This window comes from Bos mutus, chromosome 5 (genome assembly GCF_027580195.1).
Source record: "Bos mutus isolate GX-2022 chromosome 5, NWIPB_WYAK_1.1, whole genome shotgun sequence".
NCBI lineage: Eukaryota > Metazoa > Chordata > Mammalia > Artiodactyla > Bovidae > Bos > Bos mutus.
In genome coordinates, this window is record NC_091621.1 from 4478912 (window position 1) to 4501189 (window position 22278).

The 22278-nt window shown below is 44.2% G+C and overlaps 1 protein-coding gene across 2 annotated transcripts in view; it reads right to left on the reverse strand.

The window, feature by feature from the left end:
- Positions 1-4961: 4961 nt before the first annotated feature.
- The window catches only part of POLR3B (RNA polymerase III subunit B), a 123782-nt gene continuing 106465 nt past the window's right edge, over positions 4962-22278 (reverse strand). For both annotated transcript variants that reach the window (XM_005893684.3, XM_070370221.1), the window contains 3 exons: positions 20552-20665; positions 18998-19171; positions 4962-13559 (listed from right to left, as the gene is read on the reverse strand). In XM_005893684.3, the coding sequence (XP_005893746.2) occupies positions 13430-13559; positions 18998-19171; positions 20552-20665 (418 nt within the window). In that variant the 3' untranslated portion in view covers positions 4962-13429. The remainder of the gene's footprint in view (positions 13560-18997; positions 19172-20551; positions 20666-22278) is intronic.

The window sequence follows — 22278 nt, forward strand, 5'->3', positions numbered from 1 at the left end:
ATTTGCTGGGAAGCCACATGGTGGGAAAGGCTATCAGTCATTCCAAACACTCCAGCTGAGGCTCCAGACATGTGAGTGAGGCCTTCCTGGACCAGACAGAGCTGGACACAGTCTAGAGATGCCTGCTGACATGGCACGGAGCTGAAGAACCACCTGGCTGAGCCATACACACATTCCTGACCCACAGAATCACCCACAGAGAAATAAACTGTTGCTTTAAGCTGCTGAGTTCTGAGGTGGTTCAAGGTGGCAACAGAAACACTTTCCACAATGAATATCAGAACTACCTATCAGAACCACTTATGACTTGTGAGTTAGGATTTTCTAATTGAGTAAAAAGTAATAGTTGAGAAAAAAAAGAAGACTGATGGAAACCCTCACCTAGGTCTCTAGCCATTCATCATCAAGCTGTATATAAAACCTGGGTAAAAAAAAAAAAAATGCAAGTATCATCTCTTTCACAGATTTAAAGTAGAAATAATTTTAAAATATTGTTTTTATTGTTTACAAAATGTGTTGAAACTCTATGTATTATTTGACGTAAAACTGATGGGATGCATATGTGTAGTCGTTAGCTGATGGATCCCGAGAATTACTGTCTTGGGGATCCTCCCACAAAGGTGGTGTGCATCTGACTATATTTCCAAAGCAGGAGGGGAAGGGGGAAGGAGGCATCTCGGGTATTAGGTGATGAAAGGCAGGCTACAAAGTAGTGTGTAATATCTGATCCCACTGACAGAGACCCATTTATTCTATACACTACCATGGAGAGGTCTCAAGGATACAGTGTTAAATGAAAAAAAAATCAAGTTGGAGACGTATATGTAGTTATTTCTGTTTTTCAAGGAGGAGGATATAGGTATACAGTTAAAAATATATACATAGAAGCGTAACATTTAAGTGGCTACCTAGAGAAGGAAGTTCATAAGGTGGAGAAGACAGGGATAGAAACTAGACTTAATATCAGATCAGATCAGATCAGTCACTCAGTCGTGTCCGACTCTTTGCGACCCCATGAGTCGCAGCACGCCAGGCCTCCCTGTCCATCACCAACTCCCGGAGTTCATTCAGACTCATGTCCATCGAGTCAGTGATGCCATCCAGCCATCTCATCCTCTGTCGTCCCCTTCTCCTCCTGCCCCCAATCCCTCCCAGCATCAGAGTCTTTTCCAGTGAGTGAACTCTTCACGTGAGGTGGCCAAAGTACTGGAGTTTCAGCTTTAGCATCATTCCTTCCAAAGAAATCCCAGGGCTAATCTCCTTCAGAATGGACTGGTTGGATCTCCTTGCAGTCCAAGGGACTCTCAAGAGTCTTCTCCAACACCACAGTTCAAAAGCATCAATTCTTGGGCGCTCAGCCTTCTTCACAGTCCAACTATCACATCCATACATGACCACAGGAAAAACCATAGCCTTGACTAGACGAACCTTTGTTGGCAAAGTAATGTCTCTGCTTTTGAATATGCTATCTAGGTTGGTCATAACTTTCCTTCCAAGGAGTAAGTGTCTTTTAATTTCATGGCTGCAGTCACCATCTGTAGTGATTTTGGAGCCCAGAAAAATAAAGTCTGACACTGTTTCCACTGTTTCCCCATCTATTTCCCATGAAGTGATGGGACTGGATGCCATGATCTTCGTTTTCTGAATGTTGAGCTTTAAGCCAACTTTTTCACTCTCCAATATCAGACTTAAAACAAAATTAAATAAAAGTCTTAAAAACCAAATTCCAATGACTCTAACTTTGCACATTGTCAGTGGAAACCTTGATCCCCAGTGACTTCCAGGTCCACCTTGGCAGCCCGGCCTCTCATCTCGGGTAGGGCCGCTGACTCAGATGCTCATTGATAGGCACCCAGCTCAGTACGCTCCCAGTGAAACATATCATCACCCACTTCCCCCACCACTAGCTTTCTGCCAGCCACTCCTCATCCTGGTGGCTCACTACCCAGTTGCCTTTCCAATCCCCTACTCCTGAGTTTCTTGTTGATTCTGTTCTCCTTCTCTCACCTCCTACAACATCAATTCTACTTCCTTATTCTTTCTACCCATCCTCCTCTTCCTCCTCCTCCTCCTCACCTCCAGTCCCAACCCAAACTATCCTTCCATTGGCCAATGTCCATTCACTCATCAAAAATCACTTCTGGGAGTCTCATCCTCTGGGAAACTTTGTTGGGAGATCCCACTTTGTGATGTCACAGGCTGGCTTCCCCCATCTGATGGAGGAACCCAGTCTCACTAGTGAATTAGCTTCTACAGTAAGCATGGAAGAGGGGACAAAAGTCAAAATTACTCCTGAAGACAACATAGACTCCTCAGCATTGGAACAACTGGCTATTTCTTTGGTTGACCACCTAATAAGACAGCATCTTAAATTCAGGGCCCAGAATGTACCAAAAAAAAAAAAAAAGTCACCTACAATTTTAATTCTAGAAACTCACACCAGAGCAGAGATCCACACAGTGAGGGGCACAGGAGATGACAGGTTATGTTTCCTTTAATCTAGATAAGGGGGAGGCAACAGCAGAGTTGTCTGGCTTGTTTCAATACTACCCTTCCCTCTCTTTTCCAGTGCTGAGCACTGTAGTTGAATTTGCCAAAATTATGTATGTAAAGGGCAGCCTCCCGGCTCCTTGTGTTTTAGCTTCTCTGTGCGTGTGAGTGTGCTAAGTCACTTCAGTCGTGTCTGACTCTTTGCGACTTTATGGACTGTAGCCTGCCAGGCTCCTCTCCAGGCAAGAATACTGGAGTGAGTTGCCAAGCCCTCTTCCAGGGGATCTTCCTGACTCAGGGATCAAACCTGCATCTCCTGCGGCTCCTGTATTACAGGCAGATTCTTTGCTGCTGAGCCACTGGAGAAGCCTGTATCTTCACTGTCTTCCCTCCCAGTTTGAGAATCTAACTCAGGACTGTATTCCCAGGACTTAGGAGAAAGCCCTCCACTTAGAAGAAACAGAGAATGGTGGTTGAATGAACTGATGGTTTAACTTCTTGGACCTCTCCAGGGATGCGGAATTCCACAGACAATGAAACAGCCCATGATGTCATCTGAACAAATGAAGTAGATCCACTGGTTCAAGGTCTCTACTGCCTTCCCAGGATTCTAACTGCAATTAATGCTCTGAAGCAGGGTTCCCAAAGAGGAGCAGGATTGAAAGGCAGAGAGGGCTCCAGATCAGCTGATCAGCAGATAACATCTCTCTGAAGCCTCTCTGGTGGCTGGACCAACCCAATGATAGGCTCTGGCCGTGTTCCAGCCGCTGGTCTGCTTGCCCCTCTTTTCCCTAATCCAGGTTTAACAAGATAAGCATCATTAAGAGAGGCAGAGCAGTTATCCTTTAAGTGAGCAAAGTGACTCTTCACAGAAGGACTGATTTTAATAACCCAGTGCAAGACCCCCTTTAAGGTACAGAGTGATTCTGGCACATCAGTTAAGTGTTACACAAAACAGACGTGAGTGTTCAAAATCAAAGGCGGTTTTCATTCATGTGAAAAGGGATCAGCAAGCTGCAAGAAAACTGGGGTGCGTAAAAGTCCCTGGGGCCTCCGTCCACAGCAGGAAAAGCTCAGAGTAGATTGGACCCAGGGGGAAGCAGCCTGGGCCGCCCATAACTCAGAGATAGAAGGCGGCGATCTCCGCACGCGGCCCCTATTTCATGTGCGGGCTCCTGCCTCTGATCTTTGGGCAGCCGCCTAATTGCCAATGACTGTTTCTGTGGACATGAGGGTCTGTTAAATGTGTAAGGCCTGCATTTTTCCAGGGGAGACTTTTTCCTTTGCACGTAAGCCAAAGATTCTTTCAGACACAAATTCTTTCTTACGCAGGTCATCAGATTCTTGCGTGGGGGACATTAATGTGGAGTTCAATGCACACAGCTGAAAATGAATACATATATATGAATATAAATATATAAAACCTAGTAACTGAGGGTTTCAGGATGCTGGATGGGAAGACCAGCACATTATGGGCATGTCCTGAATTTTTTTCACATGCAAAGATGGCGCTCCTAAGCCAGTATTAGGGTTAGGGTTAAAATACTTGAAGCTGTTTGCTTCCAACAGTGGAAACGGCTTTATTTTCAGTCAACCACACCCTCTGACCCAGTCTCCACTGTAACCAAGGCACATATTTGGGAGTGTCTGAATAGAAGTGAGGGGCAATTTAAACTTACCGCTCCAACCAAGATCAAACCCTTGCCTTATCGGTATTATAGGCTGCTGCGTGAAGGTAACAAATCACACAGCTGAACCAGACTTGATTCAGAAAGAGGAGAGATGTTATTATACAGGAAAGGCAAATAGGTTCCATACAGAAGCCACTTTCAATCAATTATAATGAGAGCTGATATTTATTGAGCACTCATTTATGTGGGTCACATAAACTGAGTATTCTTACCTCATTGATAGCGCAGTTGGTAAAGAATCTACCTGCAATGTAGGAGACCCCGGTTCGATTCCTGGGTCAGGAAGATTCACTGGAGAAGGGATAGGCTATCCATTCCAGTATTCTTGGGCTTCCCTTGTGGCTCAACTATAAAGAATCTGCCTGCAATGTGGGAGATCTGGGTTCGATCCCTGGGTTGGGAAGATCCTCTGGAGAAGGGAAAGGCCTACCTGCTCCAGTATTCTGGCCTGGAGAATGTGACCCCTATATAGTCCATGGGGCCACAAAGAGTCGGACACGATTGAGCCACTTTCACTTCATTTTGCAGATGAGGAAATTGAGGCAAAATAATTTGCCCAAGATCATTCAGCTAGTAGGTGGTGAGCCAGGATTTGAAGGTGGGCAGTGTGAATGCAGCATCCTAGCTCCCAACCATGGTCCTGGCCTACCAACTGGTGGGGGCTGGCGGTCTGAGCTCCGTAGGTCTGAGGCCGAATTCAGGTTTAAGCAGGGTGGACTGCCATGATTAATTAGAGAGCTGCCAAAGGGATGCAGACACAGAAAAGAAGCACATGGGTGGTACTGGCATCCCTGATTTTATTGAAAAGAGAAAGGTCTTACAACATCTGTGCAATCAGAACCATGGCTGTCTCAATCTCTGCAAATGTTCACTCCTAGATTTTTGTAACATCTGACACTGAGGAAGGTAATCAGAGTAACTCTCCTGGTAGGGAGAGCAGGTAATAGATCACAAAGAGCCTCGTGTTTCATTTTCTGGCCTGACGTTGATAAATTTCAGTTTCTGAAAGATTGGAGACCTACATGGGACACGCAAGACCCAGAGTAACAATGAAGGAAAATTTCTAGGAATTCAGAAAGACAGCTGCTGCTGCTGAGATTCCAGAGCCCTCGCCCCAGGACTGTCACCTTCCAGTGCAGGCGGGACTCTGGCTTGCTGGGATGGCCAGGACCCCGTTTACTCCCACAGGACTATTCAAAGGAAGGGCAGTCTTTGGCTTTGGAGTAGATGGGGGGCTAAAGAGTCCCTGCCACATGGCAGGCAGATGCAAAGCTGAGGTTTGCCTGGATAAAAGATGAGAATCAGCACCCATCTTTGACAAAAACAAAAAATAGGCGAAATCTAAAACGTCAGGCTGCGGGCAGATGTGAATAGAAATGTAAATTATAACTAATCTTATTTTTTTTAGTATCTGTAACATTATCAGCAGATACATAAAAGCACATTTTACAATAGGAATGAAACAATTAATGACCAACATGATTGACGTGTTTTATCTGATGTCATTTACGACGGGTACATTGGAGACAAGACAAGGGCTTTGTGGTTCGGGTTAACATTTGTTAGTATAGTCACTCCATTTTCCAGAGGCATATGAGCTGCCCGTCTGAGGGCCAAGCCATACAACTGCGGTCTGAAACTGTTTTCGTCTGCTTTGTCATGTAAACCGCTTTCATCTGCCCTGTCTGGAGACATGCTTGATCATCAAGACTAGGGGGAAGCTACTGGCATCTAGTGGGTAGAAGCCCGAGGTGCTGCTCAATGCCCTCCAGGGCACAGGTCAGCACCGCACCCCCCTCCCCACACACAAAATTATTTGGTTCAAAATGTCAGTAGTGCTGAGGTTGAGAAACTGATCTAGTTTGATGTTTACACATATGGGGAGAGGAAAGCTAACCTCTATTGAATGTTTACCGGGGCGGGGTTGGGGGGCGGAGGGATTTCCTTGGTGGCTCAGGAGGTAAAGAATTTGCCCACGATGCAGGAGACCCAGGTTCGATCCTTGGGTCAGGAAGATCTCCAGGAGAAGGGAATGGTTACCCACTCCAGTATTCTTACCTGGAGAATTCCATGGACAGAGAAGCCTGGCGGGCTATACAGTCCATGGGGTCACAGAAAGTAGTAGGACATGACTAAGTGACTAACCCTTTCACTTTCAGGTGCTGTTCACTTGAATTAACCCATCTCACCCCAAACCTGTGCGGTAGCCACTATTCTCACTCCTGAACCAAGCCCAGGTCGGGTGGAGGAGGCAGGCAGGCAGGTAGATTACTCTATGAGACAGATGGGAAGCGCAGGGCAGGGCGTCACCTCTGCTGGGCTCACACGCATAGTGCAGGAAGGGCAGAGTGTTCTGCTTGCTCTCTCCCTCCTTACTGGTAACACCACTGCCGATGCCTGTTCAGGCAGGAGCTCCAAGGTCACTAGTGGCTCTGGTGTTCCCTCACCCAAGCCTACAGGTTCAGCACCTGGAAAGAATAGGAAAATCACAGCTCCAAAATAGCCCTGCGGGGCCCACAGAAGCTGTGGGGCACCCAGCGCATCTCCGCTGACTTTGAGCTTTGCTTTGGGAGAGATGACACTGTGGTACCCCGGGAGCACCTGGACAGTACACTGAAACGCCCAGCAGGAATAGAGACAGAAACTGGAGTATTCTGGAGAGAAAACAGCCACCTTGGACGTGGGTGTGTCTGTGGGGCTGGCAGGCAGATCTGGACTGAGTGGAAAGAAGCTGCAGGAGAAAGGGGAACCTCAGGGCTGGAGAGTCAGAAACCGGTCAGCACAAGAGACAGCAGCATCCTAGGTTGCTCAAGAGTTGTTTTTTCCTGCATAAATCTGGCCTTTAATGAGTAATTTCCTCTCCATCAGCAGGGGGTGGGGGTGGGGCGCAGGAGGGTGTTGGAAGGGAGGGCTGGAGCCCTGTGGGAGGAGTGGCCCCGCCAATCTGCTTCTTAAGGGGAAGTCACATCACAGGAGAGAGAGTGGGGGGCTAGTTTTCAATGTGTGCCTTCTTTGGCACCCCTAAAAATCCAAAGGCTGGTTCTAAGAGAGGATGGAATCCAAACCTCTTCACACAGCTTGCAACAGTGGGTCTCAACGTTTAGACTGCATTGGAACCACCTAGAGGGCTTTTGGGAGAAGGCAATGGCACCCCACTCCAGTACTCTTGCCTGGAAAATCCCATGGATGGAGGAGCCTGGTGGGCTGCAGTCCATGCGGTCGCTAAGAGTCGGACACGACTGAGCGATTTCACTTTCACTTTTAACTTTCATGCATTGGAGAAGGAAATGGCAACCCACTCCAGTGTTCTTGCCTGGAGAATTCCAGGGACGGGGCAGCCTGGTGGGCTGCCGTCTATGGGGTCACACAGAGTTGGACACGACTGAAGCTACTTCGCAGCAGCAGCAGCAGCAGCGGGCTTTTGTTCATCAATCCATAGACTGCTGTGCATGTGTGCTAAGTCGTTTCAGTCATGTCTGACTCCTTGCAACCCCGTGGACTGTAGTCCGCCAGGCTCCTCTGTCTATGGGATTGTCCAGGCAAGAATACTGGAGTGGATTGCCATGCCCTTCTCCAGGGTATCTCCCTGACCCAGGGATCGAACTCGTGTCTCACATCTCCTGTATCAGCAAGCAGGTTCTTTGTCACTAGCCCCACCTGGGAAGCCCCACAGACCTCTGTGTTACACCCAAATTCCTAACAAGTTCCCAGGTGACATTGATGCCTCTACTGGTCCAGGGACCACACTTTGAGTCAGGCTACCTGCCCCACTCCAAACAGCAGTTATCATTACTTAACCATAAATGGTATTATCATTATTATTATTCCAGTGTCTTCAAAGACAGTGTTAATAGGAGTCCCTATTTAACACGCAGTAAATGTCCTAATCTCCAAACAAACTGTATGAAAAATGCAAATGTAAACGTCACCCCAGCATCTCATACAAAAGATTTTGGATCCATCATCTGTTTTAATTTATTCACACTACTCCTTGCCTTCATTAACATGGATGATCGGGAGTTACCAGACCTAAAATTTATTATGTATGGAATGAGATCTATTACCCGGATTTGAAAAACACTTTAAGTCCTCGGACTTTGGTCTGAGATTTTAGACCTGAATAAAGAATGTGAGTTTCAGGTTGTCCTGAGAATGTCTGCCATGATATCCTGATCACAATAAATTTGATTTGCTGCAACAAATCTCTTAATTGCTTCTGGAGCCCATGTCTGAAATCCAAATTGGTAGCTTGGCTTCGATAACAGAGAGTATATATACTTCTGGATTGCCACCGCTGATTTTCTTCCTCCCGTTTGAAATGGCCTCTTTAAAGGCTTGACAGTAATTTCCCACCAACCTTGGCCCCGTGGGGCTGATGTAGTAAAAGTCCAACTTTTAGTCAGCAAATGAAATAAGCTGTTTTCAAGACACATATGGAGTAAATATGGACGGTAAAGAGGTGCTACTTTTACAGTCACTTTTCTGAACATCCGTCTCACAAAGGAATCACTTACAGGCCTCTGGGAACCTGGCTGCTCTATCCTCAGCCGGGCGAGCTGCGGATGGGCTCAGCCACCAGCCCTCCTGTGCTCCCTCTCATGCGACTCATTACCGCAAATGAAGGTGTTGGCCCCAAACGCTCTGAAGCAGCTGAAAACTATCCTAATATATAGCACCCAATCAAGCCCCTCTCCGCCTTGACTAGACTCTCCGCACATGGAAGTGTTTTGAGATCTGGTTCTGTGGGCTCCCACGCCGACGACAGGCCTCACTTTGATGTCAGCGATAAAATGGTTGTTCCATGGAAGTGTGTTCTTTAATCCCACCACCCTCCTTCCCCCTCATCACCGTGAACCAGGGCAGCTTTCACAAACAGCTTTGGTAGAACCCTCCAGTCTCTGCCCTTGGCCCTGGTTCCTATACTCTTTCTTCCAAAGGAAACCAGGGGCTTACTTTTCCTGACCCTTTCCTGATGAGGCCAGTCCTGGCAGCGGTGCAAGTGAGGAGTCTGAACACTCTCACTGTGTGCCTGTCACGCGCCAGGCACTGTGCTGAGTCATTTAGACATATTATCTCATTTAACCTTGAAAAGGGGCCCTGGCTGTCAGTTTTGTTACTTTTTCCCGTTTTGAAAATGGATAAACTAAAGCAAAGATAACATATGATAGTTGGGGTGACAAAGCCATTGGATGAAGAGGCTGAACAACAGGTTTAGAATCTGTGTTCTTTTTAAAAACTTAACTTGTTGAAGTATAACGTGTATTCAGAAAAGTGAAAAATCCTGTGTATGTAGCTCAGTGTATGTTCATAAACACCCATATAACCAACTTAGGTACAAAAAAAAAAAAAAAAAAATACAGCCAGCACCCTAGAAGCCCCTTGTACTACATAGTCACCAGCCACCCCACTCAGCACAGGAACTGTTATCAAGATTTCTTAGATCATACGTTAGTTTTGCTTATTTTTGAATTTAAATGGAATCAATACAGTGTGTATTCTTTTGTATTTAGCTTTTTTTTTAACCCACTATTACCGCTGTGAGATTATCTGTGATCTGTGTGAGGCTTTTCATCACTATATAGTGTTCCACTTGCAAACATGCTATAACAGATCTATTTCATCATTAGTAGTAGTAGTAGTTGTTGCTCAGTCATGTCTGACTCTTTTTGACCCCATGGGCTGTAGCCCGCCAGGCTCCTCTGTCCCTGGGATTTCGCAGGGCAAGTACACTGGAGTGGGCTGTCATTTCCTTCTATATCACATTGTTAATAGGCAGGGGTTATTTATGTCAGGGCTACTACATCAGTGCTATTAGAAGCATTTCTGCTCCTGCCTACTGATAAGACACACACACACTTCTGATGGGCACACACATCCAGGAACGGGACGGCTGAGCATGTTCAGCTTTAAAAGACACTGCGAGCAGGCCAGCCAGTGCTGTTAGGAGCTGGCAAATGCCTTGATGGGTATGATGGACTGAACTGTGCCTCTCCAAAATTCCTGTGTTGAAGCCCCAACTCCCAATGTGGCTTTATTTGCAGACAGGGCCTTTAAGGAAGTAATTAACGTTAAATGACGTCACAGGTGTTCTTTGAAACAGAGGAGACCCAGAGCTCACTCATTCTCCTCACACACACAGAAGAAAGGCCACGTGAGGACACAGTGAGAGGCAGCTGTCTGCAGCCAGGAAGAAACAAGAGTCCGCACCAGAGACCAAACCTGTCAGCACCTTGATCCTGGACTCTGAATCTCCAGAACTGTGAGAAAATAAATGTCTATTGTGTAACCGCCCAGTCTGCGGCATCCAGAGCCGCCTACTACGAGGGGAAAAGTGGTAGAGAAGCTGGGTTCACCTCAGGAAGCTTGCTTTCTATTTGGGATCTTGGCCTTTCTAGGCCTGTCCTCTTGGCCATACTGAGCCCACAGTTTTGTCTCCCCAGCCCTTGGACTCACCAAAGCTCGGGAAAGGGGTGCAGTCTTGCAGTGGCTTTGGCCTGGCTTTTTAGCCTTTCATCCTTGAGCCAATTTCAGCCTGGCAAAGCCCAGAGGGAAAAAGGCACTTTGAGAGTGGCCTGCAAAAGGTTATTTATCATTCCTGGAAATGGAAATCTAAATGGTCATTTTTTAAAATAAGGAACTTACAAAATAAAGCTGTTGCTGCTGCGGCTGCTAAGTTGCGTCAGTCGTGTCTGACTCTGTGGGACCCCATAGACGGCAGCCCACCAGGCTCCCCCGTCCCTGGGATTCTCCAGGCAAGAACACTGGAGTGGGTTGCCATTTCCTTCTCCAATGCAGGAAAGTGAAAAGTGAAAGTGAAGTCGCTCAGTCGTGTCCGACTCTTTGCAGCTCACCAGGCTCCTCCGTCCATGGGATTTTCCAGGCAAGAGTACTGGAGTGGGGTGCCATTGCCTTCTCCGAAATAAAGCTGTAGTGGAGCTCATATCAATTCTGGGTTCTTTTCATCAAAATATTATTCAGTCAACTAGTTATTCAAATGGCGTATCTGCTGGTTTTTGAAATTACCAACCTGACACAATTTTTTGCTCTAAGGAGGTCTCAGTTTGGAACCCATACTTTCTAGATCTTTGTTAACTTGGAGAACTGGGAACTTCCTAGCCAAATTCCCTTCAGAACTGACTGAACTGTTTTTGAAAAAAGAAGTTTAAGAATTCAAATACTCAGTGGCACTTGAATTAAAAAAAAAACAAAAACCTGTCACATTTAGTGACTGAAAAATAGAATCCTGTGGATGATGCTCAGAGTTGCACAATGTGAATGTACTTAGTGCCCCTGAACTGTACAGTTATTGGTTAAAATAGCACATAAAATATAAATAAATAAATAGCACATAAAATAGTATGTGAATTTCACAATAAAAAAATTTCAAAAAAAAACCCCAGAAAAATAAGAATCCTGGATGCAACCCAAAGTGAGCCCTCCAAACCAGGAACCCTGGTCTCCAGGCCCCTACTGTTCCCCATCAGTGGTGGGGTGCAGGGTGAGTCAGCCAGTTGCAGCTTCAGCTTCTTGGGCTGTTTCGGAAACTTCAGAGCACAGCTAACCCTCAGCACTGCTGGGTTAAGCCTCAGCACTGGTTGACGGGCAGTGTCCCATGACTAGTGGCATCTGGTCTCCCCCACTGGGCTCTGAGCCCCTTGGGGCAGCAGTCGTGTCCTGCCCCTTCTATCCTCAGTACAGGGTCTCACAACGGGAATGTGATGAAGCCCCCGTGCCAGCACTCTGCATGCTGGCAGCTCCTCCCAGGGGTCACTGTCATGGCATGCCTCACGGGGCAGGGCTACGGCATCTTTAGCAGAGTTGATAGTGAGTTGTCATGTAGCAGGAAATAGTCAAAAGTTACCGTACAAAGCTCCTTATACGGCCCACGAAATGCAGGACATACACATCCCATCTAGTAGAGTCATCTTCAGGCACCAACACTCTTGAGAACAACAAAGCCAGATGCAAAGAAGGAACCACCAGCTGAAGCAAGAGATCTGGGTGTGCAAACCCCTCTGCCTTTGTAAATCCTACCCGTCCCTGAAGGGAACAGAGACATGTGGAGACAGCTGGAGAAGGTCTGCTCCCCAGCAGTCCATCCTGAGAAACCTCAGGACCTGAGTGAGACTGTTGAGGTTGGCTTCAAATATCAGTGACTAGCCTGGCTCCCTCTCTCAGAGGTCCCAGCACAGTAGCTTGGTAAAGCCTCTGAACAAGTCTGTGGTAGTTTTACGTGGATACACTCTGTTTCTCAACCTTAATTGACACTGGACCTTGATTCTAGAACACCTATTAATATTCCGTGGCACAAGCTGAATGTGACACGCTGGGGACCTGGCCTTAGACCATTACTCAAAGGTTTTCTGACTTACAAATAATCCCTAACACAAATATTTATCTGGCTTCAGGGCAGAGCAATTAAGAACAACCTATTATAGAATCGGATGAAGAGTGCTGTCCGATTAAAAACCAAATGAACAGCTAAACATCCTGGCAGGAATGGAAGGGATGGAAAACTTAACAAAGCATCCATGGAATTATTTTCAGATACTCAACAAATGTTACTGCATATGATCATGGCGGTTCAGAAGAGTAGCAGTTAGTCCTTAAGACAAGGTGACATCCTTGGTAAACTTGAGAGTACCTTAGGAAGACATTTATTAATAGAATTAAAAAGTTGGGTGTATAAAGACAAGATTCAATTGTTGGGAAAATTTATCCCCTCACTGCACCGGACAAGAAAGACCCTGCTTATCCTCTCAGCTTCCTGCTGTTGTTTTCCTATAGACACAGCTCAGAACAGACTCCCAGACAAAGGAGTCAACCAACTCAAACAGATTCTTCCTGTTTCCTAAGAATCTTGAGTTTTCTTTGACCCTAAACATTATTTTCTTAAGGAGGAAGGTCTTTCTAATGAGTAAATTTCAAGATACCAGGCCATAAATAAAACCTTATCCTTTAGTTCACATCCACTTGTGAATCACATTTGGTACATGGACAAGAGACTTCACTAGAGTCTGTATCATTGGCACCTCTCTCGTGGCATGAGGCTCGTTGATGGAGGTTGCTCAGCCAAGTCTCCCAACGTATAAAAAGCCTCTCCATCAATTATGTGGTTTGTTTTTTTTGAGAGAGAGAACAATTCAAAGGATGTTTGAACACCCCAGAGTACAGGTGGTCCTCATCTCTTCCGCTTTCCACTGCGTTGGACATATCGACCGTTCTTTTTAAATAACCATCCGCCATCCTTACTCGTTGTACTTGGACAGTTTCAGTCTGGGGATGATGTTCATGGACTGCAGCTCCTGGAAGAGCAGCTTGCAGGCGTACGGGATGCGCAGGGAGGACACGTGGCAGGACGACTTGCAGAAGTGGCACCTGAAACCAAGTCAGCTGTGTTAGAGGGACAGCAACTCGGGCGGAGGCAGCGCGAAGGAAGGGAAGATGCGCTCTGCCCATTCCACGACCATCCTATTGAATTCCCTCGTTTCCTAGTCCTCGTGTTCATTCACACTATCAAATAACTATGTATGAAAGTGAAAGTGAGTCACTCAGTGGTGTCTGACTCTCTGTGACCCCATGGACTATAGCCCGCCAGGCTCCTCTATCCATCAAATTCTCTGGGCAAGAATACTAGGGTGGGTTGCCATTTCCTTCTTCAAATATGTATGTGTACACCCGTGGAATAAAAAGAAGCATCCAAGGCAGGAAAAGAAAAAAACAAACCAAATACCACTCCCCCAGTTTTAAAAGCACGTACTTTTAATCAGTTGCATCCACACTTCTAGACCTTTCTCTTTAAAATGCAAAATATCTGCCTATACACTTGTTTTGAATGAGGCCCAGAAATCTGAACTATCTGAAAGTAACTCAGATTTAGTCTTTGTTGTTGAAAGAATTTCAAAACAATTTAGTCCCTATCCCTGTAGTTGAAAAGCTACTACTGCTCTATACAATTCTAGACAAGATGCTCAATTTGCTTTCTGTCACTGAAATGCTTGAAGTGTGATGGGCAAGAGAAGACTTTCATACAGGAAGGTGGTGTCAGTCACATGCTACTTATTTTTCCAGTGCTCTTCAAGCATAGATATTTCCCTTAGTCCTGGAGGCCACTGCGCTCACAATGCACTGATTCCTGTGTGTGTTCATGTATTCCCACTTTATCCTCACAACAGCACCTGCTCCGAGCCAACGTATCTGCTCTTTCAATTAGTTTTCTTTTCTCTTCCTTCAGGAAAAGCCAGTGAACTGAACCTAGATCTTAATCAATGGCTACAACGGAAGAAGGGTCCCAGGAGAGCAGCTGAGTTATTCTCTTAGGTTTCAGACCAGAATAGGACCTCACCCTGTATCTCAAGGGTCTGGGGTACCTGGGACAATAGATTTCCAGTATATATCCTGAAACTTAACAGGTAGAAAACTGGATCCTCCCAGCTAACAGGGTGCAAAATGAATGTAGGAGGGACAGCAACCATGGCTTAGAAGAGTCAGTGCTGACTGGGGGCTGGAGGGAGATTCCTTAGTGATGGAGATTCCTTAGTGATGGGCAGAACAGAGCAGTAAGACAACGTGTGTTAAACATGTAGAGGTGTGTGTCATTTCACTGAGTAAGCACAAAAGTGGCACAAGAATGTTCATGGTCAAACTGGTTATAACGGCATAAAGCTAGAACTCACATGTCCAATAAATTACTGGTTCTGTGATTACAGGACATTTATGCAGAAGAACCCTGTGCAGCCAGATCCAGATTAGTGAAATGTAAAGGTGATCAGGACACAGTGTGGAGTGAAAAAGCAGTCTACTCAACAGTGTGATTACATGGGGGGGTTCTCAGATGGGTTTCAGTAAATGTATGAAGCTTTCAAAATCATCTGTAACCAGATTTTCTGGTGTATATAATTTTCTTTTTATGCTATTATCAGAATCTCAAAGGGGTTCATGATTTAAAGTAAAAAAGGGTACAGACTATTGGGAGAAGGAAATGGCAACCCACTCCAGTGTTCTTGCCTAGAGAATCCCATGGACAGAGGAGACTGGTGGGCTACAGTCCATGAGTTGGACATGACTTAGCAACTAAACCACAGAACAACTGGCAAACAGAAATGTCCCCAAAGGGTCACTAAAATGTTGACAGTGGTCATCTGTGGGTGGCAGGAATTTGTATTGTCACAAACGTGACAATTTTTTCTATATATATGTATTTTTTACAAATGAATATAATAAAAATATTCAGGGGTCATTTTTGCCATCAGTAAAATAAAGCTTTATTAATTTTAGAAAAGCATTAAGGCTGAGAATTTGAACAAGATGGTGGGTGACTATGCAGATATGAACTTTACAAGGAGAGGTGGAGGGAAAAAGGACAAGCCACGATGGACCCATGCCCAGGTCCCCACCAGGGGACCTGCAGAGACCTTAACAAGCACTGTGGAGATCTGATTCCATCAACACTAATAATAGGAACATTATGGATGACTTTTTCCTAAAAGACTACCTAAAGACCTCCTTAATGCATTACAGTTTATGAATTATGTTTTTAAATGTGCCTGGGTTGATCTAATTTATTCAGGAATCATGTTCATGCTTTAACTAAACTGGAGAAATGGATTTAACTGGGGGAATGTCTTGCTGATTCTCCTGACCAGTACATTATCCTGTGACTTCAATCCAAGCTCATCTGTTTAAAGTTTCCATATGTGCTGATTCATAATCCAGAAAGTCCACTAATCTTCTCTATTATTAAATATTTCTCATCATTTAAGATGTTCCAGTGCATACATACATGCATAAATATATACAGATAAAACATACACATATATACAGATAAAACACACATAAATAAAAATATATAATGTTTTACCCTATTTCTGAAAGAGTTCCAAAGGAAGAGACTTGACCCAAACAACAAGAAAAGAAACTGATTTTTTAAGGCGAAGGCAGTGGAAGGAGGCTGTGGCTTCACATGAGGAATGACTGTCCAGTAAAATATCCTCTACGAGCTAATTATCCGAATAGGGATTTTCTTTTCTCGGCAGTTTTCCTCTCTTTTGTGACTTACGCCCTCCGTGTCTTCTGCAGAACAACAGTCTTGCTGTAAACATCCCCATAGCAATGCCTTACTAATGTGCAAATCACTGACAAAAGGCCAGTTTCAAGGTTCTGAACTGCTCTAATTACTCAGCCTCCATTGTGCTGTTCATTAAAGAGCGACTTCCTCCAACAAATGCCCCGTGCTCCCTCCCACACAACCCAGCGCGCCTGATCAGGTAAGGACGGGAAAATGACAGCATCATTAGGCCCCTCTGCTAGGAAGCAGCGCAAGGAGGGTGCCAGACTCCCAGAGTGGGTAAGGATTTTATTTTTTTATGTTGGACACAAGGGTTGAGTGGTCTGTAAGCAGGCTACTCAAAATCAGACCTATGCATATCTATGTCTGTTTAATTACAGTAAAGACCCTTAAACTGTATAACCTGAGTTAGTCCTCTTTCAAGGGATTTCAAATACAATACACATTGAACACATGAGCTTCAAAATCAGGCACTGCCATCAAACAAACGATCAGCAGCAAAGGAGATGAGAATTTAACAGAAGAACGAGGATATCAGCCACAGCTTATGTGAGTTTCCCCGAGTATTCAGCGGAAGACAGGGGAAGGTTTTCAAAGTATGTGAATGAAGCTCATCTACTGCTTCCGTTCTTTTTTGCTCTTTCTCTTCCCTGTCACACACACACTCTCTTTCTTCTTTGAGTGGGAGGCACAGGAGGGAATGTGGGGAGAATGGAGAAGAAAAGGAAACTCTGAAGTCTCATGATCCCTGTTCTTAATAAAATGATTCCTCTGCACCATCTTTTCAAAATAAATTACTTTGAGATCCTTGCGCCAGAGGATGGCTGTCTACGAGCCAGGAGGTAGGCCTTCTCCAGACAGCACATCTGCTGATACCTTGATCTTGAACTTCCCTGCCTCCATATATATGAGAAATACGTGCTTGTAGTTTAAGCTTATAAAAAAAAAATCCTTGCACCAAATTAGAAGACTTAAGCATAGTAAAACTAGTTCCAGGCATCTTGCTATTACACATTTTGTTGGTGTGTTACACAGCCAGAACAATAAAAAGCAAACTCAATATGCATTTCAAAAGACAAACAGACATCTCAGAATTGAAACCCCCCTCATGTCACTGATAAAGCAATGCCCAGGCTTATGCTTAGAATACTGTCGCCTCCTCTCTGCCATCGTGTGAAAGGAACAAAGTGCAAACAGCCACCTCTTGTGTTGGGTTTTTAATATGAAATGATTTCTTCACAGATAAGAAGAAACAGACGACTCCTTCTCAACTATTTTACACCAAAAAAAAAAAAAAATCATTAACTGGCTAAAGGGTTTTGTCGTGTAACTAGCAAGGTATATACACTGTGTTCAAAGAAGTTCACTCATTCCAACTCTTGATTTGCTTTCATTCACCAAGAAACTGGCAGCGACAGATGGCAAAAAGTTGGGGTTCTCTCTGGAAGGAGGCTCTGAAGGGGGACTCAGTGGGGGAAGGGGCTCTGCGAGGGTGGGTGAGGGAGTTGAGGCTATTTCCTGTCCCACAGCATCTGCCTTATACCCTGCTAGACCTCATCTCTGGCAGAAGAGTGAGTAAACACCAGGGAACTGCTGGTTCTCCTGCCTGCAGGGGTATTTCAGGGCTCTGGATCATGACTAACCTAAGGAGAGCAGCTGCTCTTCAGTGGTGGAGTAGAACCAGTATAAGGAGGAAAACAAGCACAAACAAAAAATACGGAGTATCATCTTTTAACTGGCCTGTGTACTGAACTCAACACAGAAATTACAAAGTTTATGAATTATGCAATTTATCTATGGATAATCCTAAGCAATTATATTTGATTTAGCATCAAAAAGGTCCCAGGCTGGAGAAGTAGAGGTGGAGTTAGAATGAGCTAGAAGACAAGCTCCCTGTGAGCAGCCATTCATCTGTCCTATTCACCACTATAACTCTGGGGCCTAGAACAGTGTCTGGCATGTAGCTGATTCTTACTCAACGTTTGTTGAGTGAAAAACCGAGACAGACGTGGTCTCTGACTTCAGGGAATTCACAGGCCAAATGTAAAGCAGAGAGGGTACAGACAAGGTCCAGGCTCTGCCACCAATTTGCTATAAGAGCTGGGGCAACATACCTGGTTCTTTGGGTTTGAGGTTAAACAAGGGCATTTGACACGGTCTTCTATTGAAGGATACTAGTTAAAATATGCTATAATTCTGAATCTGCTAGTATTTACAGATGAATAGTATTATAAAAACAGAGAAGGCGATGGCACCCCACTCTAGTACTCTTGCCTGGAAAATCCCATGGATGGAGGATACTGGTGGGCTGTAGTCCATGGGGTCGCTAAGAGTCGGACACCACTGAGCGACTTCATTTTCACTTTCTTGCATTGGAGAAGGAAATGGCAACTCACTCCAGTGTTCTTGCCTATAGAATCGTGGGGACGGGGGAGCCTGGTGGGCTGCCGTCTATGGGGTCGCACAGAGTCGGACACGACTGATTTAGCAGTAGCAGCAGCAGTGTTATAAAAGGTACTTGAGATAACATTAAAAAGAAGACAAAGTCTCCTTGGGAGTTTAAACTGTAGTGGTCGTAGAGAGCAGAACATCAGGCAGACAAACTAAGCATGTACATACAGAATCCTGAATTCCGGAATGCCTGGATAGGGAAGGCTGCAGAATATGTGGGGAAGATGCAGGGTGAAACACTGAGCTGTGATTTAAGAGGCGAGGGATGCGGTGCGAGAGACATGTGGTATCCACTTACCAGCCGGAGTACCCCAGAAGTCCGCATTGCCCACAGACATCAACCTCAAAGGCGTCACTTGAAATCATTAGTCTCTCTAGTAAAAGCATACTGGCTCCATAACCGATTAAACAGTCACGTTCCATTTCTCCAAGACGCAAACCACCATCGCGAGATCGACCTTCAGTGGGTTGCCTTTGGAACAAGTCAGACAAATGTGTTTGTACTAAACAAAGAGGCAGCATCACATGCTGGCTAAAAGCACAGGCTACAGAGCAGGGCTCACCTGGATTCAAACTGCTTCTATTTTTTAAAATTAATTTCCTATTGGTGTATAGTTGCTTTATAGTGTTGTGTTAGTTTCTGCTGTACAGCAAAGTGAATCAGCTATATATATACCTATATCCACTTGTTTTCGGATTTCCTTCCCAGTTAGGTCACTACAGATCACTGAATAGAGATCCTTGTGTGATACAGTAGGTTCTCATTAGTTATCTATTTTATACAATCCCAATCTCCCAATTCATCCCACCCTCTCCTTCCTTGGTATCCATAAATTTGTTCTCTACATCTATGACTCTGTTTCTGCTTTGTAAATAAGCCCATCTATACCATTTTTCTAGATTCCACATGTAAGTGATATTGTATGGTATTTGTCAAACTGCTTGTAGACAGTGACCAAAAGCATGCTGCTCAGCCTCTCAGTCTCATTTGTAAAAATGCATGTAAGACAATCTAGCCCAAAGAGCCTTCAATGAGAACAGACGTAACCCGAGTGGCTGCTAATATTATTATTAGATGGAAATAATAATTACACAAGCTTCTGTGATATAACAGTTAAGTTAAAATATAATCACATAAAACAGCAGTGTTAGCATTACTATCGCCATCACTATCATCATTATCAGCACTGTATAGTCGTCAAATCAGGGGAGAAAGTCTTTTGAGTATTTTCAAAGATGTCTCAGTTCTCTGTTATTTAAAAATAGAAAAACTAAAAAGAAAAAAAAATAAAAATAAAAATAGAAAAACTAAGCAGAACACACTATGGAAGAAACCTGGGTCCCCAATAGCTACTGCCAGGGCTCCAGAGAGGAGCTTTACTACCAAGATATAAATTAAACATGGGAAGAAGCAGAGAGTTTTCTATAAAACTTGGAATAGATCAGGAATCCCCCGGAAGGATGGAGTTCTGAGCCAGATGGGAGGTTCCCCAGAGACTGGGAAGGTTGTGTGTGTCCCACTCAGGCCGTTCCTTCTTGTGTGAGAACTGGCCCCCTAAATGGACTTCCTGTGGTTTACGTATCTGCTGGGCTTGAGAATACTTTAAAAGGTTAGGGACCCAAGCCCCAACTGGTACAGGATAAATGACTTTGTTAGGAGATTACTGGCAAGACCTTCCATGGGTTTGCTTACCTATGAACTGATTTTCAATTGGTGGCTATTTTCTCACTTTAATCAGACATGTGAATTTTGTTGATGCCTACCTAACACCCTAAATTTTGACATCTGCCTACTGCTACATCCAAGAAATGCAACGTGGACTTGACTACATTATAAATGCTCTTCTCTTACCTGGTAAGGACAGCTCGTGGTCCCCGGGCCCGGGCATGCATCTTATCAAGCACCATATGTTTCAGTTTCTGATAGTACACAGGGCCAAAATAGATGTACGCTTCCAAGGGCTCACTGCAAGAAAGGCCAGAGTTTTAGGTTAAGGAACTAAGTCTGGGCTCACAAGAGACAACCTTTTTTAGGAATCATCACTGGCAGGTCCTAATCTGTTTTTTGAATGAGTTTATGACTGAATGAATGGGCAAGAGAGTGACTTTCAGACTGCAGTAAACAAAATGCTAGAACTGAAAATAGAAAAGTACCACAGATGCAATAAAAGATATACTGTTTGATTATAAATAAAAATTTATGAACACTGTGTGCATGTATCTCTTCAAATTAGGGTTTTTGGTTTTTTGGATATACAACCTGGAATGGAATTCCTGAGTCATATGGTAGTTTTTATTTTTTGCTTTTTCAGAAATCTCCATACTGTTTTCACAGTGGCTGCACCAATTTACATTCCCACCAACAGTGTACAAGGGGTCCCTTTTCTCCACATCCTCTCCAACATTTGTTATTTTTGTTCTTTTTGATGATAGCCATTCTGACAGGTGTGAGGTGGTATCTCATTGTGGTTTTGATCTGCATTTCCGATAACTAGCAATGCTGAATATCTTTTCATGTGCCTGTTGGCCATCTGCATGTCCTCTTTGGAGAAAGTCTATTCAGTTCTTCTATCCAGTTCTTAATTAGGTTGTTTTTTTAATGTTGAGCCATATGAGCTGTTTTTATGTATTGGATATTAACCCCATCCACTTTTCAGTCTTATCATTTGCAAATATCTTCTCCCATGCATTAGATTATCTTTTTGTTTTATTGATGTTTCTTTTGCTGTGCAAAAGCTTTTCAGTTTAATTAGGTCCTATTTGCTTATTTTTGCTTTTGTATCCTTTGCTTTAGGAGATGGATAAAAAAAATATTGCTGCAATTTATGTCAAAGAGTATTCTGCCTATGTTTTTTTCTTGAAGTTTTATAGTATCTAGTCCTGCATTTCAGTCTTTCATCCATTTTAAGTTTGTTTTTGTGTATGGTGTTAGAGTTTGTTCTAATTTCATTCTTTTACATGTAGCTGTCCAGTTTTCCCAGCACCACGTATTGAAAAGACTGTCTTTTCTCCACCGTATATTCTTGCCTCCTTTGTCACAGATTAATTAACCATAGTGTGTGGGCTTATTTCTGGGATTTCTATCCTGTTCCATTGATCTGTTTGTTTTTATGCCAGTACCATCCTGTTTTGATTACTATAGCTTTGTAGTACAGTCTGAAGTTAGGGAGAGTGATTCCTCCAGCTCTACTCTTCTTTCTCAAGATTGTTTTGGCTCTTTGGGGTCTTTTGTGTTTCCATACAACATTTAAAAATTATTTACAATCACCAAGGTATGGAAGCAATCTTAAGTGTCCATCAACAGATGAGTGGATAAAGAAGATGTGGTATATCTATATGATGGAACGCTACTCAGGCATAAAGAAGAATGACATTTTGCCGTTTGCAGCAACATAGGTGAACTTGCAGGGCCTTATGCTAAGTGAAAAAGCCAGAGAAAGTCTAATACCATATGATGTCACTTATATGTGGAATCTAAAAATTATAGCAAATTAGTAAATAAAACAAAAAAGAACCAGACTCATAAATAACGAACTACTGGTTACCAGTGGGGAAAGGGAAGCAAAAGGGGCAGTATAG